This window comes from Oncorhynchus keta, chromosome 29 (genome assembly GCF_023373465.1).
Source record: "Oncorhynchus keta strain PuntledgeMale-10-30-2019 chromosome 29, Oket_V2, whole genome shotgun sequence".
NCBI classification, from domain to species: domain Eukaryota; kingdom Metazoa; phylum Chordata; class Actinopteri; order Salmoniformes; family Salmonidae; genus Oncorhynchus; species Oncorhynchus keta.
Window position 1 is genome coordinate 2,945,981 of NC_068449.1, and position 14,099 is coordinate 2,960,079.

Here is a 14,099-nt window from a genome sequence, read left to right on the forward strand (position 1 = left end):
GTGTGGTAGGTGGGTGATTGTAGGTGTGGTTATGGTAGGTGTAATGATGGTAGGTGTGGTGATGGTAGGTGTGGTTATGGTAGATGTGATGATGGTTGGTGTGGTAGGTGGGTGATTGTAGGTGTGGTGATGGTAGGTCTTATTGTATTTGTGGTGATGGTAGGTGTGATAGGTGTGGTGAAGGTCTGTATGATGGTAGGTGTGGTGATGGTAGGTGTGTGGATGGTAGGTATGGTTGGTGTGGTGATGGTAGGTGTGATAGGTTTGGTTGGTAGGTGTGGTAGTTGTGATAGGTAGGTACTGTATGTAGATTTGGTGGGTGTGGTAATGGTAGGTGTGGTGATGGTAGTTGTGGTAGGTTTAGTGTCGGTAGGTGAGGGGGAAGGTAGGTACGGTATGTGTGGTGATGGTAGTTGTGGTAGGTTTGGTGATGGTAGGTGTGATAGAAGTGGTGATGGTAGGTATGATAATTGTGGTGATGGTAGTTGTGGTAGGTTTGGTGATGGTAGATATGGTAGGTATGGTGATGATAGGTGTGGTAGGTAAGTGTGGTAGGTGTGATGATCATATATATATATATATATATAGTAGGTTTGAGTGATGATAGGTGTGGTAGTTGTGGTAGCTAAGTGTGGTAGATGTAGCAGGTAGGTTTGGTAGGTGTGGTGATGGTTGTTGTGGTGATGGTAGCTGTGGTAGGTTAGGTGATAGTATTTTTGATAGTTGTGTTAGGTGTGTTAGTTGTGGTTTGGTGGTTGTAGGTTTGGTAGATGTGTTGATGGTAGGTGTGGTAGTTGTGGTAGTTTGGTGTGGTACTTGTGGTAGGTAAGTGTAATGAACTGAACACTGTGGAACTGACCTTCCATGGACTTGCATTATTTTCCAGAGAACCATAAAGCCCTGAGTTGATTATCCCTTTTATACCATGGCTATAATTTAACACATTTGCCGGTAGAAATGTGTTCAACATCCATTGAAGTAGCGAGCAAGTTTACTAGATAGCTACAGTAGTTTCCTTGGTGACAAACAAACATACTTGCTATTTTAGATAACCAAACCATTAGTCCTAGCTTGCTATTATGAAAACCTAATTCAACAACACCAATAATGTTTTCAATTTGACTTAATTTGTAATGTCCAAAAGTCCAAACGTAATTACCGTGGATTGGAGGAAGAGGTCTGTGAACCAATATCAGTTTGTTGTATTCATAAAAGTGGAAGCTACTGAAGTTTTAGGGAAGCATTTTTCAGGTAAAGTCCATTCAAAATTATTCAAAATATGAAAGAGTTTTTAAAAATAGTAGATAGTTTTTTGTATTCGTTAAAGTAATATGGGGTGGAAGCTATTGACGTTTTAAGAAAGCATCTTTACTGTCAAGTCAATTTAAGTTAGTAGAATATCACCAAAGTCAACAAATACAACACAACTTGCTGTTGATTGGAGGCATGACTCCCTGAACCAATAACAGTTGGTTGTTTTCATGAAAGTCTAATGGGGTGGAAGATATTGATGTTTTAAAGTATTTTTATGTAAAGTAATTTGTTTTACTTTTAGTAGATTTTATAGAAGTTTAAAATAATGTAACTAATTGCATTCGAGAAAAGACGTCTCTTATCAGTGTCAAATTAGTTTGAGATCTCTATGTCATGTAGTTGAGAAGGTATTGATATTTTTCATTTACAGGCAATTGTATGCGATGCAGTTTTAAGACGGTCCCTTAACCCTCTGAGCAGAGGATGGCACATTTTAGCTACATTTCACCTCCAAAAAGGGAATTCAGTTAAGAACAAATTCGTATTTACAACGACGGCCTACGAACAGTAGGTTAATTATTAACTGCCGTTTTCAGGGGAGGAATGACAGATTTTTACCTTGTCAGCTCAGGGATTCTATCTAGCAACCTTTCGGTTACTGAACCAACAGTCTAACCACTAGGATACCTGCTGGTTACTGACCCAACACTCTAACCACTAGGATACCTGCTGGTTACTGACCCAACACTCTAACCACTAGGATACCTGCTGGTTACTGACCCAACACTCTAACCACTAGGATACCTGCTGGTTACTGACCCAACACTCTAACCACTAGGATACCTGCTGGTTACTGACCCAACACTCTAACCACTAGGCTACCTGCTGGTTACTGACCCAACACTCTAACCACTAGGATACCTGCTGGTTACTGACCCAACACTCTAACCACTAGGATACCTGCTGGTTACTGACCCAACACTCTAACCACTAGGATACCTGCTGGTTACTGACCCAACACTCTAACCACTAGGATACCTGCTGGTTACTGACCCAACACTCTAACCACTAGGATACCTGCTGGTTACTGACCCAACACTCTAACCACTAGGATACCTGCCGCCCCCGGTAGCCTAGTCAACCTTGCATGTTCCGTTGAAGAGGTTTGAAGAGTAAAGTCTGAATCTTTAATATAAAGCTAACTTCACCACTGTAAAACACTGTATGATTGAATCATTACAATTTGATTCACCAATAAAAACGTCAAGCTCATCTTTTAATAATAATGTATTCATCATTGATTCATCTTTGATTATAATATTGTCGGTGGCGAGCCGTCATTTAGGGCAGGTGGGGCAGAGCCACACCCGTTTTGAGCCCCACGTGTTTAACAATATATATGTTGCCTGCTTTGCATGTTATTTTGGCATTAATAAGTGTCACATATCAGTTTTCAAACAATGTAAACATTTTTTTTTAAATCATTGAGTTAATAAAGCTGCATACAGACATCTTCTCTTTTTTGATTTCTTGAGGAAGGCAGCTCATAAATGCAAGTGTTTCAGCCCAGCTTAGTGCTTTCTGTGGTGGTGGGGCAGCCAGTGAGAAATACGGAGCGTAGGGGTTGGTAATGTTCTCTGGTTGCGCCGTGATTGGCTCAACATCATATTTACAAAATCATAGCTACCAAGCTAGCAGTCATCATCATGCATCCAGACAACAATCTCCTGGCAAATCCTTTTCAATCCTTGTCATATGAAGAGAAATTATAGATAAAACGTATCAGTGGTCATCAACCTTTCCAAATAAACACAAAAAGTTGGAAAATCGCAAATTCAACAATCAGTGGTTTGGAAGGAATCAGTGGCTAACTGCAAACTTAACAAAGCAATCACTACCCTGCTGTTCAGCATGACTCCTGCCGCAATCAAAACAACTGGGAACTCAGACTGGGACATCTTAGATTTCAGTGAGTTCAAGACAACTGGGAACTCTGACTGGGACATCTTAGATTTCAGTGAGTTCAAGACAACTGGGAACTCAGAACTGGGAAATCTTAGACTTCAGTGAGTTCAAGACAACTGGGAACTCTGACTGGGACATCTTAGATTTCAGTGAGTTCAAGACATCTGGGAACTCGGAAGATAATATACTAATACTAAGTGTAGGTTATGTAGGAATAAACCAGGGAGATGTGTATACTGTATCTAAGAAAGTAATACTAAGTGTAGGTTGTGTAGTAAGCTGTTAGTAGCCCATGTGCCTCACCCTAATAATGTTGTCACTTTCCCCTCTCATAACTTAGCCTACTGCACTGACTTGATTGTGCACATGTAGACTATAGCCTGTTTTACAGAAATGTAATCATCAAATATTGTACGAGCTTTCATTGTCTGCTTATATGCAGTTATGACTTGGTGTACAGGGAGAATACTGTAAGAATGGCCCATGTTCAAAATTCTGTCGCTGTACATTTCAAAAGTGCTGAACAAATGGTTATATTGACGACGTCCATCCTAGGTCTCTCATTGTCTTAATCTAAATTACAGATATCCTGTTGTCCACTCGTTGTCCCCTTGTGCCATAGTTTGTAAATAAGCAAGTCAGCCATATCAGCTATGTTTTTTAAAGGATTCTCTCCATGGTGCTGAAAAGAAACCTCTGCTGTTGGGACAGCTTTATGTCGACCCTAACAGTTTGTGGGCACCGTTTGTTAAAGTTACAGTGCAATTAATGTATTGTTTCGTGTTGTGTTGTGTAGTGGCTTTGCTGGCATTCATCTAAAACATTTTGGGGGAGTTTTCCCCACCAAGATGTACATGCTGCAATCACCACTGGGTGGGTGAATTATAACACATCAACCCTGTTACCTATAGATAGACAGTCTAGAAATGTTTAAACTATTTACATGTGTTTGGTAAGCTTGCATTCCATTCCCCCTGTCACATGGGGATCTATGGTTGATTCTAGATGAAATAGTCAACTCTGTTACAGTCAACCCTGTCACTTTATTTGGCCCTTAATAGGCACTTGCTATAGTATGTATTTGTTACTCTTGAGATGGGAAACATGTTTTATATTAAGTTGAATATGTGCTCTTTATGACAAGTGTTAGAATTAGGTGAAATATAAAGTTACACTCCCAAAAGGTACTCAACTAGTGGAATGACCCAAGTACTGAACTGGAGGTGGGAGAGCTAACGATGCGTCTACTGTTGCTCTCTCCTCAGACTCTTAGAGAAGCTATTTCAATCTGATATTTCTCCTATGGTCTAAAATAGATGTGTATAGAGGACTCCTCTCTAATATAACATGTCACACATTGTATCAAACTGATGGAATGTCAGGTGTCTCATTGAAAGTCTAACATCTACCATGACTACTGGATGTTTCAATTCTAATAAATAACAAAACAATCCACACCGTAACAACAATATTGCTTTTTTTAATAAATGCTTTTATTAAAGAATAAAACTTTGCTAACAAAAATGACATCATCAAACATCACTGGCCTGACTTGAGCAGCTCTGCCCGGGGATGGAGCCAGGAACTTAGCTGCTACCGGTCCGGTCCAGGCTACCTGCAGACCTCCTCCCAGACCTCCTTTTCAGCACCTCCCCTTAACAGGAGAGGTGGTGGAAATGATCAGAGTTGCATTCAACTTGAATAAAGATGAGAAACTCTGGTCTGTGGAGCCACTGGTCTGAGGGGAGGACTTCTGTTGAAACCATTTCCATTTTTGGGATATTTTCTAGGACTGAAGAGGTGGTAAGCAGAGATGAATTTAACTAGGATACAGATGAGAGTCTCTGTTCTTGGGAGGAGGGTCACTGACCTTCAATGGTTTGTTGCCTGATAAAGAGGAAACTTGCTGGCTTGAGGAGACTATAATGTTTTGAGGAGGAAATGTGGCTCGATGACTTAAAGAGGAGGAGGAATTATTGGGCGACACTTTTAATTACCAACGTAACCTCAGTGGAACTGTGGCTTCATCGAGTTCCAGCTCTAGGCAGACAGCACATCAGGAAGGCTGTAAGACATCACAGAGACAGGTAAGTATCTATATATTTACATGTGTGTTGCATGTACACTAAACCCTCACATTTGGATAATGTCACTTTTTAAAGTGATGACATGTATATTAACAGTGTAAAACATGAATAGATGTTTAAACATTCTTTACCTCATCCTAATTTTCTTCCAGATGCTTGGCTTTTTCTTTGTCTTTGTGTTGGAGATTGGCTCTGATGTGTCAGCCTCTTCTGGAGCTTCTAGCTGCTGGCTGTCTGGCCCCCCTGTTGGTTCTCTGGCCCCTCCTGGTTCTCTGGCCCCTCCTGGTTCTCTGAACTCCCTCCTGGTTCTCTGCCCATGCCTGTTGCCTCCTTGGCCCCTCCTGCTGGCCATCTCCAGATGCAACAGGCTCTTGGCTTACTTGTTGGCCTGTCGCCCACCCCGGCAATTCCTGACCTTGGTTGAAGTCGTGGCTGTGTTGGGTGGTTGGACACCGGGTGTTGATTTGAGCATCAGCCTCCAGATTCATCTGATCCAGGTAGTTTTCCTTCATCCTCTCCCTCTCCTCCTTCAGTTTTGATGAGTGTGTTTTTTAAGCAGGGACCTCTCTCTCCACTGCTTATTGAAATCCTCCATCTTCTTCCTTCTCTCCTCAGCCTTCAGCAGCTCCTTCCTCTTCTCCCTCTCTCTCTCTGCCCGGGTCATGGTTAGCCTTATGGGTCCAGGGATGACTGGCAGGGGAGAAGAAGTAGAGTTCTCATTCAACTTAGTGGATCTGGTGTCAACTTAAATGTAATGGACACAGGGAATTAGGAATAGAAAACACAATTGGATCTCAATGATTCTTTACTCTTTTCATTTGAGCATGGCATGGAGTTTGTTAATACATTTAAATAACTCCCATCCTGAATTGACCTGACCCAGAGTTTAACATGAGTCCCAAATGGCACCTATCCTTTGTAATGCCAGGGCCGGCCCTAGGCATATGTTGCTTAGGGCCCCATGGCAACTAGGGGCCCCCTGACCCCCAAAACCTTTTTTGGTCATATTACCCAGGGGCCTTGAACTACAGTGAGCCCCATTCATTTTGTTAGTCAATTTCATTCAGATATTATCTTAACATTCCATAAGTCATGACAAAATGTGTACAATTGAAGGAAATAGATTTAAAAACAGCTAATTATTCTCTCTGCCCCATGGGAAAATGTGTAGAATTGCAGGGCAATATGTTCTCTACGCCTCGTTGCAAAGTGTAGATTGGGAGGAAATGTAGTCAAAAACCTGAACAAAATGTTTCTTAGGGCCTCAAAAGGCTAGGATGCTCTACTTTAGACCAGGGTCATTGAGATCCAGTTGAGTTTTCCATTCTAAATTCCCTGTGTACATTACATTTAAGTTGATACCAGATCAGCTTGACCATTTTGGACAGTTGTTTTATATTGAAACAATGATGCAACATGATGACTGGTGTGGAACGTATGTGTGTAGAGGAGACTACAGAGGATGATGTCATAAGTAGAGGGAAAACAGGTCTTACCTATGTGGACGATCTTATCGCCCTCCTCAGCTTCTCTCTGACAGGTTCTCTCGATCTTTTTGAGGTTCCTCTTCTCCCACTTCTTGTTTACCCAGCCCACGGCTCTCCTTCTGATACTTTTATCAGGTGGGAGAATGTCCTCCTTGTCATCTTCCTTCTCCTCCTCCTCTAAGTCACCCCTCTTGTACTCAAGGATCTCCCTTCTTTCCTCTTCCACCATCTCCTCTCTTTTTTGTGCCTGTATTATTTTTTGTCTCTCTCTAATTAAAGATAAATGGCATTTAATGGCTTTCTTTCTCTCCTCCTCTCTCTCATCCTCTCTCTGCCTCTCCTCCTCTCTTAGTCTCAACATTTCTTTCTGTCTAGCGATTTCAATCTCTCGTTTTCTATCCTGCTCCTCTTGTTGTCTTGCCCTCTCCTGTTTTCTTTCCATCTCCAGCCGTCTTTCCTCCTTCTCCCTCCTGATTTGTTGTCCTCTTTCTATGTGTTCTCGTTCCCCCTTCAACACTTCTAACCTCCTCTCTTTACGCCTATTGAAGACTTCCCGTGCTTTTGCTTTAACATTAACTACTACATGTTTCTTCATGCTTACTTCCTTTCCTCTCTCTTCTCTTTCCCCGTACTCTTCCTCTGCTTCCTTAATCACTTCCTGCTTTTCTTCCATCTCTCTCTCCTGTTCTATCTCCAGTTCATTCTGTCCCTCAATTTCCCCTAAAATATTTTTCTGCCCCTCCTTTCTTCTTCCTGCTTCCTCCCTTTCTCTCATAATCATCTTGTCTTTCTCCATCTCTTTCTGTTGCTGATCTCTTAATTCCATCTCTCTCTGATTGTCATTGTCTTTCTCCCTTTCTTTCTCCTTCTCCTTTTGTTTCTGTCTCTCCTCTTGTTGTTGTCGTCTGTGTATCTCTTCTATCTCTCTCTGTCTCTTGTTCTCCCTCTCTCTTCCCTCCTTCTCCATGTCAATTTGCTTCTGTTTCCATATATTTTCTTCTTCTTGATCTCTCTCAAACATGATCTTTCTCTCCTCTTGTTGTTGTCGTCTTTCTTTCTCTCCCATCTCTCTCTGTCTCTCTTTCTCTTCGATCGCTCTCTGTCTCTCTTCTTCTCGTTCTTCATCTTCCATCTCTATTTGCTTCTGTTTAAATAGTTGTTCTTCATTCTCTCTTTCAATCTCTTTCTGTCTCTCTTCTTCTCCTCTGATATGTTTTTGTCTCTTTTCCATTATCTTTCTTTTGATCTCTCTCTGTCTCTCTTTCTCCTTCTCTTGTACTTCCTCTTTCATCTCTTTTTGCATCTGTTTCCATATTTCTTCATCATTCTCTCTTTTGATCTCTCTCTGTCTCTCTTCTTCTCGTTCTTCCTCTTCCATCTCTATTTGCTTCTGTTTACATCTTTCTTCTTCAATCTCTCTTTCAATCTCTCTCTGTCTCTCTTCTTCTCTTTCGATATGTTTTTGTCTCTTTTCCATTGTCTTTCTTTTGATCTCTCTCTGTCTCTCTTTCTCCCTCTCTCTTTCTTCCTCTTCCATCTCTATTTGCTTCTGTTTACATCTTTCTTCTTCAATCTCTCTCTGTCTCTCTTCTTCTCTTTCCATAATTTTCTGTCTCTTCTCCATTCTCTTTCTTTTGATCTCTTTCTTCTGTTTAATCTTTTCTCCCTCTCTCTTTGTCCTCTTCCATCTCTTTTTGCTTCTGTTCAAATAGTTCTTCTTCATTCTCTCTTTCAATCTCTTTCTGTCTCTCTTTCTCCCTCTCTCGTTCTTCCTCTTCCATCTCTATTTGCTTCTGTTTACATCTTTCTTCTTCGTGCTCTCTTTCAATCTGTCTCTGTCTTTCTTCTTCTCTTTCGATATGTTTTTGTCTCTTTTCCATGATCTTTCTTTTGATCTCTCTCTGTCTCTCTTTCTCCCTCTCTCGTTCTTCCTCTTCCATCTCAATTTGCTTCTGTTTACATCTTTCTTCTTCGTGCTCTCTTTCAATCTCTCTCTGTCTCTCTTCTTCTCTTTCTTTCTCTTCCATCTCTATTTTCTTCTGTTTACATCTTTCTTCTTCATGCTCTCTTTCAATCTCTCTCTGTCTTCTCTCCTTCTCTTTCCATAATTTTTCTGTCTCTTTCTCCATTCTCTGTCTTCTGATAATTTTCTGTCTCTTCTCTCTCTCTGTCTTCCTGTCTCTGTCTCTCTTTCCCTCTCTTTTCCTCTTCCATCTCTATGTGCTTCTGTTTGCGTCTCTCCTCTTCTTCTCTCTCCATCTCCTTCTTCTTCTCATCTTCTTCTTGTCTCTGTTTTGGTATTTTCTCCATTCTCTTTCTTTCAACCTCTTTCTGTTTGTTGTGCTCACCCTCCATCTTCTCCTCCATGTCCATTTGGTTCTGTGTCCATTTATATTTGTCTGTTTCCATATTTTCTAATTCTATCCGCTGTTCCTTGATTTTCTTGAAGACTTCCTCCAATTCAGACGTCTTTTTGTCATTGAGGAGGGCCGTCTCCATCTCCATCTCTCTCCACTCTATTTTTCATCTCCTCTTCACTTCGTCTCCAATCATTTTCTCTCTCTCTGTCTCTATCAAATGTTCTCTCTGGTTCAGTCTCGTCTTTCAATCTAATCTCTTCTTTCATTCTCACAACCTCTCTGTCTAACACTAGTACATTTTGGTTAACCTGTTTCACTCTCTCATTCTGTCTTCTAAACGCTTCTTTCGCTCTTTCAAATTTGATTTTGTATTGAATCTCTTTTGTTGTCATATCTTCTTTCAGTCTCTCAACCTCTCTCTCTAACTCTTTTACCTTTTCGTTAACCAGTTTGACTTTCTCATTCTCTGCAATACGCACGTCTCTTTCTCTTTCAAATATGATTTCCTTCTCAATCTCTTTCAATCTCTCAATCTCTCGTTCTAACACTTTTATCGTTTCTTCTGCCTGTTCCATTTTCTTCTTCATTTCTTGTCTTTCCAATTCTGCTTTTCTCTCCCTTTCCATCTCCCTTTCTCTCTCTTTTTCCCTCTCTCTTCCTGTCTCAATAGGTTTGTTGTTCCAGGCCAGTCTTGGTCGCTGATCCTCCATGACTTTCTGCCACAGCCTCAATCTCTCAATCTCTTGCTTCATTTTAAAAGGTTAAATTAGTGATAATCTATTACCAAGACATACTTTCAAAGGATTTGCAGAGAATGATACACAGAAATACAACCTAGAGCTAGATAATTGAATCAAACACTGGACAACATCAAAAGCAGGGTCATTTTGATCAATTCATCTGGACAGTTCATTGTCAATTAATGTATTATCATGGTTAGAAAAAATTACGAGACATTTTACGGTATCAATTATGTCCAAAATGTGTACAAATACAAACACACAACCTTCTTGCCCATTCAGTTAGGGGTTTGAGAAATTCCTGTTACAATTTGTGTGATGTTACAACAATGTTGCCTCTGATGTTTATACAAATGAGGCTTCACTAATGCAGTTATTTACAACCTGCACAGATACAGTTATCAACAACAACAACAGTAATGACGTTAATAAGGAAGAGGATATTCAACCGGCAGAAGAAAGGCATAGGGGTTGAGATAAATGAAGGTTAGGTTCAGGACCTAGGGTTGGGTTAAGGTAAAGGTCAGGTATAGTTTCAGTGAGGTTAAGGTAAGGGTTAAGGAAAGGAATAAAAGTTAACATTGGGTTAGCGTACCGCTGTCTGCCACTATTCATTTTCAGCTGGTAAATATACACTGCCTTCTAATAATAACAATGACATGTCTTACGTGGGCCAGTTGTAGGTCCACCATCAGAAGATCCAGCAGTTGTTTGAGTCTGTGGATCTCCTGCATTTTTCTCTGGTGCTCCATTGCTCCTGTGGCTCTCTCTGCCTCCCTCTGTCTCTCTGCTTCCCTCTGTCTCTCTGCCTCCCTCTGTCTCTCTACTTCTCTCTGTCTCTCTGCCTCCCTCTGTCTCTCTGCTTCCCTCTCTCGCTCTGCTTCTCTGTGTCTCTCTGCTTCTCTCTGTCTCTCTGCCTTTCTCTCTCTCTCTGCATCTCTCTCTCTCTCTGCCTCTCTCTGGCTCTCTGCCTCTCTCTGGCTCTCTGCCTCCCTCTGGCTCTCTGCCTCCCTCTGGCTCTCTGCCTCCCTCAGTGTCAAGATCTCAGCCTTCCACTCTTTCAATATACCCCTTTCTACTCTTCTTCTCCTCCTTTCATCTTTTAAAAGGGCTCGGAGATTGTCTGACTCAGACTGTAATTGTTCAATGATCTTGTCCATCTCCGATCCACCATTCCTCTTCTTCTTTTCCTCCTCCCAGAGGCACACTTGAAGTCTGTCCATCTCCTTCTTCTGGTTTCGGATCGTTCGATCCTTCCCCATCAACTCGAGCATGTGGGCTTCCTTCTCTGTACAGGTCTTCTTCTCTTCTCTCGGGAAGTGAACCTCCATCTCTGCCTGCTTGTAGCTGGGAGCAAAGGAATGTCAACACATTATTTAGGAAGTGAACTCAGACAATTTACTACAATATTAAAATAATAATTCAACTTCTGCTCAATGTAACTGTCTTTAATAACACATCACACAACTGTGACTTACAGTACATGAATGTGATGAGTTGACTGTCCATGATGGCCAGAGGTGGGTAATGTGTCACTCTGGTCCAGGGCGTTACGTACAGCTTGCAGACACTGAGCCTTCCTTCAGCAAGCCGCACATAATGCCCTGGACCAGAGCTAGGTTATGTGATGAATGACTTACAGACTGTTCCATATGATAGGAGGGGGTAAGAAGACAGTCCCAGTAGGAGACATAATGCCCTGGACCAGAGCTAGGTTATGTGATGAATGACTTACAGACTGTTCCATATGATAGGAGGGGGTAAGAAGACAGTCCCAGTAGGAGACATAATGCCCTGGACCAGAGCTAGGTTATGTGATGAATGACTTACAGACTGTTCCATATGATAGGAGGGGGTAACAAGACAGTCCCAGTAGGAGACGGAGATCGTCCAGAAGAAGAAGAGCTGTCCATCTCCTCAGAGACTGCAGGAAAGGTCTACAAGTTTTATTTCTGGAAAATAAAGAGATGGCTTCGTTCAGCAACAATGTGTTTCTATGTTTCTGTCACTAGATGGTGACATTGTACACAACATTTACTCACCAGGTCAGTGAATTCAGAAACAGTCTTCAGAGTTGAGTCCTCAAGCTCTAGCCTACAACCCATCATGCATCAGCACAACTAATATAATAATACCTCCTCACAACTTCATAATCACAGTACACCTGGATATTGTTCACAAAGTGTTTCAGGGTAGGAGTGCTGATCTAGGATCAGGTCGCCTCCTGTCCATCAAAACGTATTCAGTTTGATTTAAAAGACAAAACTGATAATTGATCACACTCCTTCTATGAGACTTTGTGAATATGAGCCTTTGTGAAAGAACCTTTCTGGCATAATGCTGGCTAGACAGTACACAGACAATTCAGATAGTCTGACAGACAGACAGAAGAGTAGATACAGATGGTGTGATTGATAGCAACAGAAATAACAAAGCAATTATAAATAATTGTATTTTATTAGGCTAGCTATATAATGTCAGAAAGAAAACATATTTCAAATACATTAACGTTCACCTTCACATGTGTTATCTTACCATGACAAAAGTATAGGCTAAGTAGGCTAGCGGACGATTAATGTATTGTAAACTTTCGTAAACATTTGACTCACCTCAAATCACACGTGTCAACGCGCAGTTTTAGTGTTGAACTGAAGAATATCTTCCGCATGAACTTTCTCTGGTCTGGAGCTGTATTGTTGCGTCATTTGGAACGCTTGAGCGTCATAATCCGTTCAACGCGCCTGCTTGATTGACAGCTCGGGGTTCTCCTGCGCATCTGTGTCCAAAAGTCGATATTGTTTAGCTATTCATAATTGATAAAGACATTTATAACTATTTTCACTTGACTTTTATTTCGTGTATTTTTGCCTAAGGTTATTTGGAATTCTATGTTGTGTGATTTGTCTTTGCATGGGCCTAAAGTTCAATGAAATACAAACAGCAACCATAGCCTACAAACATTTCCCACACAAATACAAATGTGGGTGTTTAGTGAGAACACAAAATAATAACAGAACAGCCATAACTGTACAAACAAACATACAATCACAACTCTGGTGCACCTGTCCAGGTCAAACTGTTCAGTATGTCACCATCACCAACTGCTGGACGACACCTGTTCCCCGGGGTACAAGAATCCAGTTGATCCGTTTTCAATTGACCACCGTTACCTCAAGAACCGCCTATTCCAATGAAGTATAACCTCGTATTAGTTTGTCCCTGTGACAGTCAAGTCCCAACGCCCTTACCGCCTGCCTGTTGAGTGTGTCTGGTGATGTTGTGGTGCTCTCTTTGGATCTCATCTCTCCGCTGTCGGAGTGATGGGCTTTCTGAGTCTTTTCGGTGAACCGGCACATGTAGATGAGTGTCCAAAAGTCGATATTGTTTAGCTACTCATAATTGATAAAGACATTTATAACTATTTTCACTTGTATTTTTGGCTCCGTTCAAGTAAAAGAGCGGGTTCATTTGGCTCATAAACAGATCTTCCTTCAAAATGCTTAAAATCAATCTAGAACAATGAAAGAAATGCTAATATTAAATGTAAAGAACAAACGGTAGGCTTCAATTAAGTCAGAACTATTTTCACACCTGAAACCTAAAACTGACCCTAACCTTAACCCTAAGATTAACCAAACCCTTAAGCCTTAAAGGTCGTCTCATCATGGGTGTGATTCAGACTGTAGTTTCTCCCTGTATGTCCAGTAAACCTCCTCTCATCATGGGTGTGATTCAGACTGTAGTTTCTCCCTGTGTGTCCAGTAAACCTCCTCTCATCATGGGTGGGATTCAGACTGTAGTTTCTCCCTGTATGTCCAGTAAACCTCCTCTCATCATGGGTGTGATTCAGACTGTAGTTTCTCCCTGTGTGTCCAGTAAACCTCCTCTCATCATGGGTGTGATTCAGACTGTAGTTTCTCCCTGTGTGTCCAGTAAACCTCCTCTCATCATGGGTGTGATTCAGACTGTAGTTTCTCCCTGTGTGTCCAGTAAACCTCCTCTCATCATGGGTGTGATTCAGCCTGAAGCTGGAGAGGCCAGTAGCAACCAGCCCGACCACTTTATTACTAGTTGGGGATGGATAGTATCTCTAGAGGTACAGTAGGGCATTTCCATTTAAAAGGATTGTCTATTAGTTATTGGTTGTGAAATTGTTAGATATTACTTGTCAGATAATACTGCACTGTCGGAACTAGAAGTGCAAGC

General features: G+C 41.4%; 1 protein-coding gene and 1 long non-coding RNA gene across 2 annotated transcripts; both read right to left on the bottom strand.

Annotated features, from left to right (window-relative positions):
- Window positions 1–5,835: 5,835 nt before the first annotated feature.
- LOC127913429 (trichohyalin-like) lies at window positions 5,836–8,427 on the bottom strand. Its single transcript, XM_052485374.1, has 2 exons — window positions 6,803–8,427; window positions 5,836–5,996 (listed from the first exon to the last, which is right to left on the bottom strand). Exons 1-2 carry the CDS (start codon window positions 8,415–8,417, stop codon window positions 5,836–5,838), a joined length of 1,776 nt encoding a protein of 591 aa, XP_052341334.1. The 5' UTR covers window positions 8,418–8,427.
- A 3,508-nt stretch (window positions 8,428–11,935) lies between these two features.
- LOC127913521 (uncharacterized) lies at window positions 11,936–12,641 on the bottom strand. Its single transcript, XR_008085864.1, has 2 exons — window positions 12,503–12,641; window positions 11,936–11,987 (listed from the first exon to the last, which is right to left on the bottom strand). It is a non-coding gene; the product is annotated as an uncharacterized LOC127913521 (long non-coding RNA).
- Between the last annotated feature and the right edge of the window lie 1,458 nt (window positions 12,642–14,099).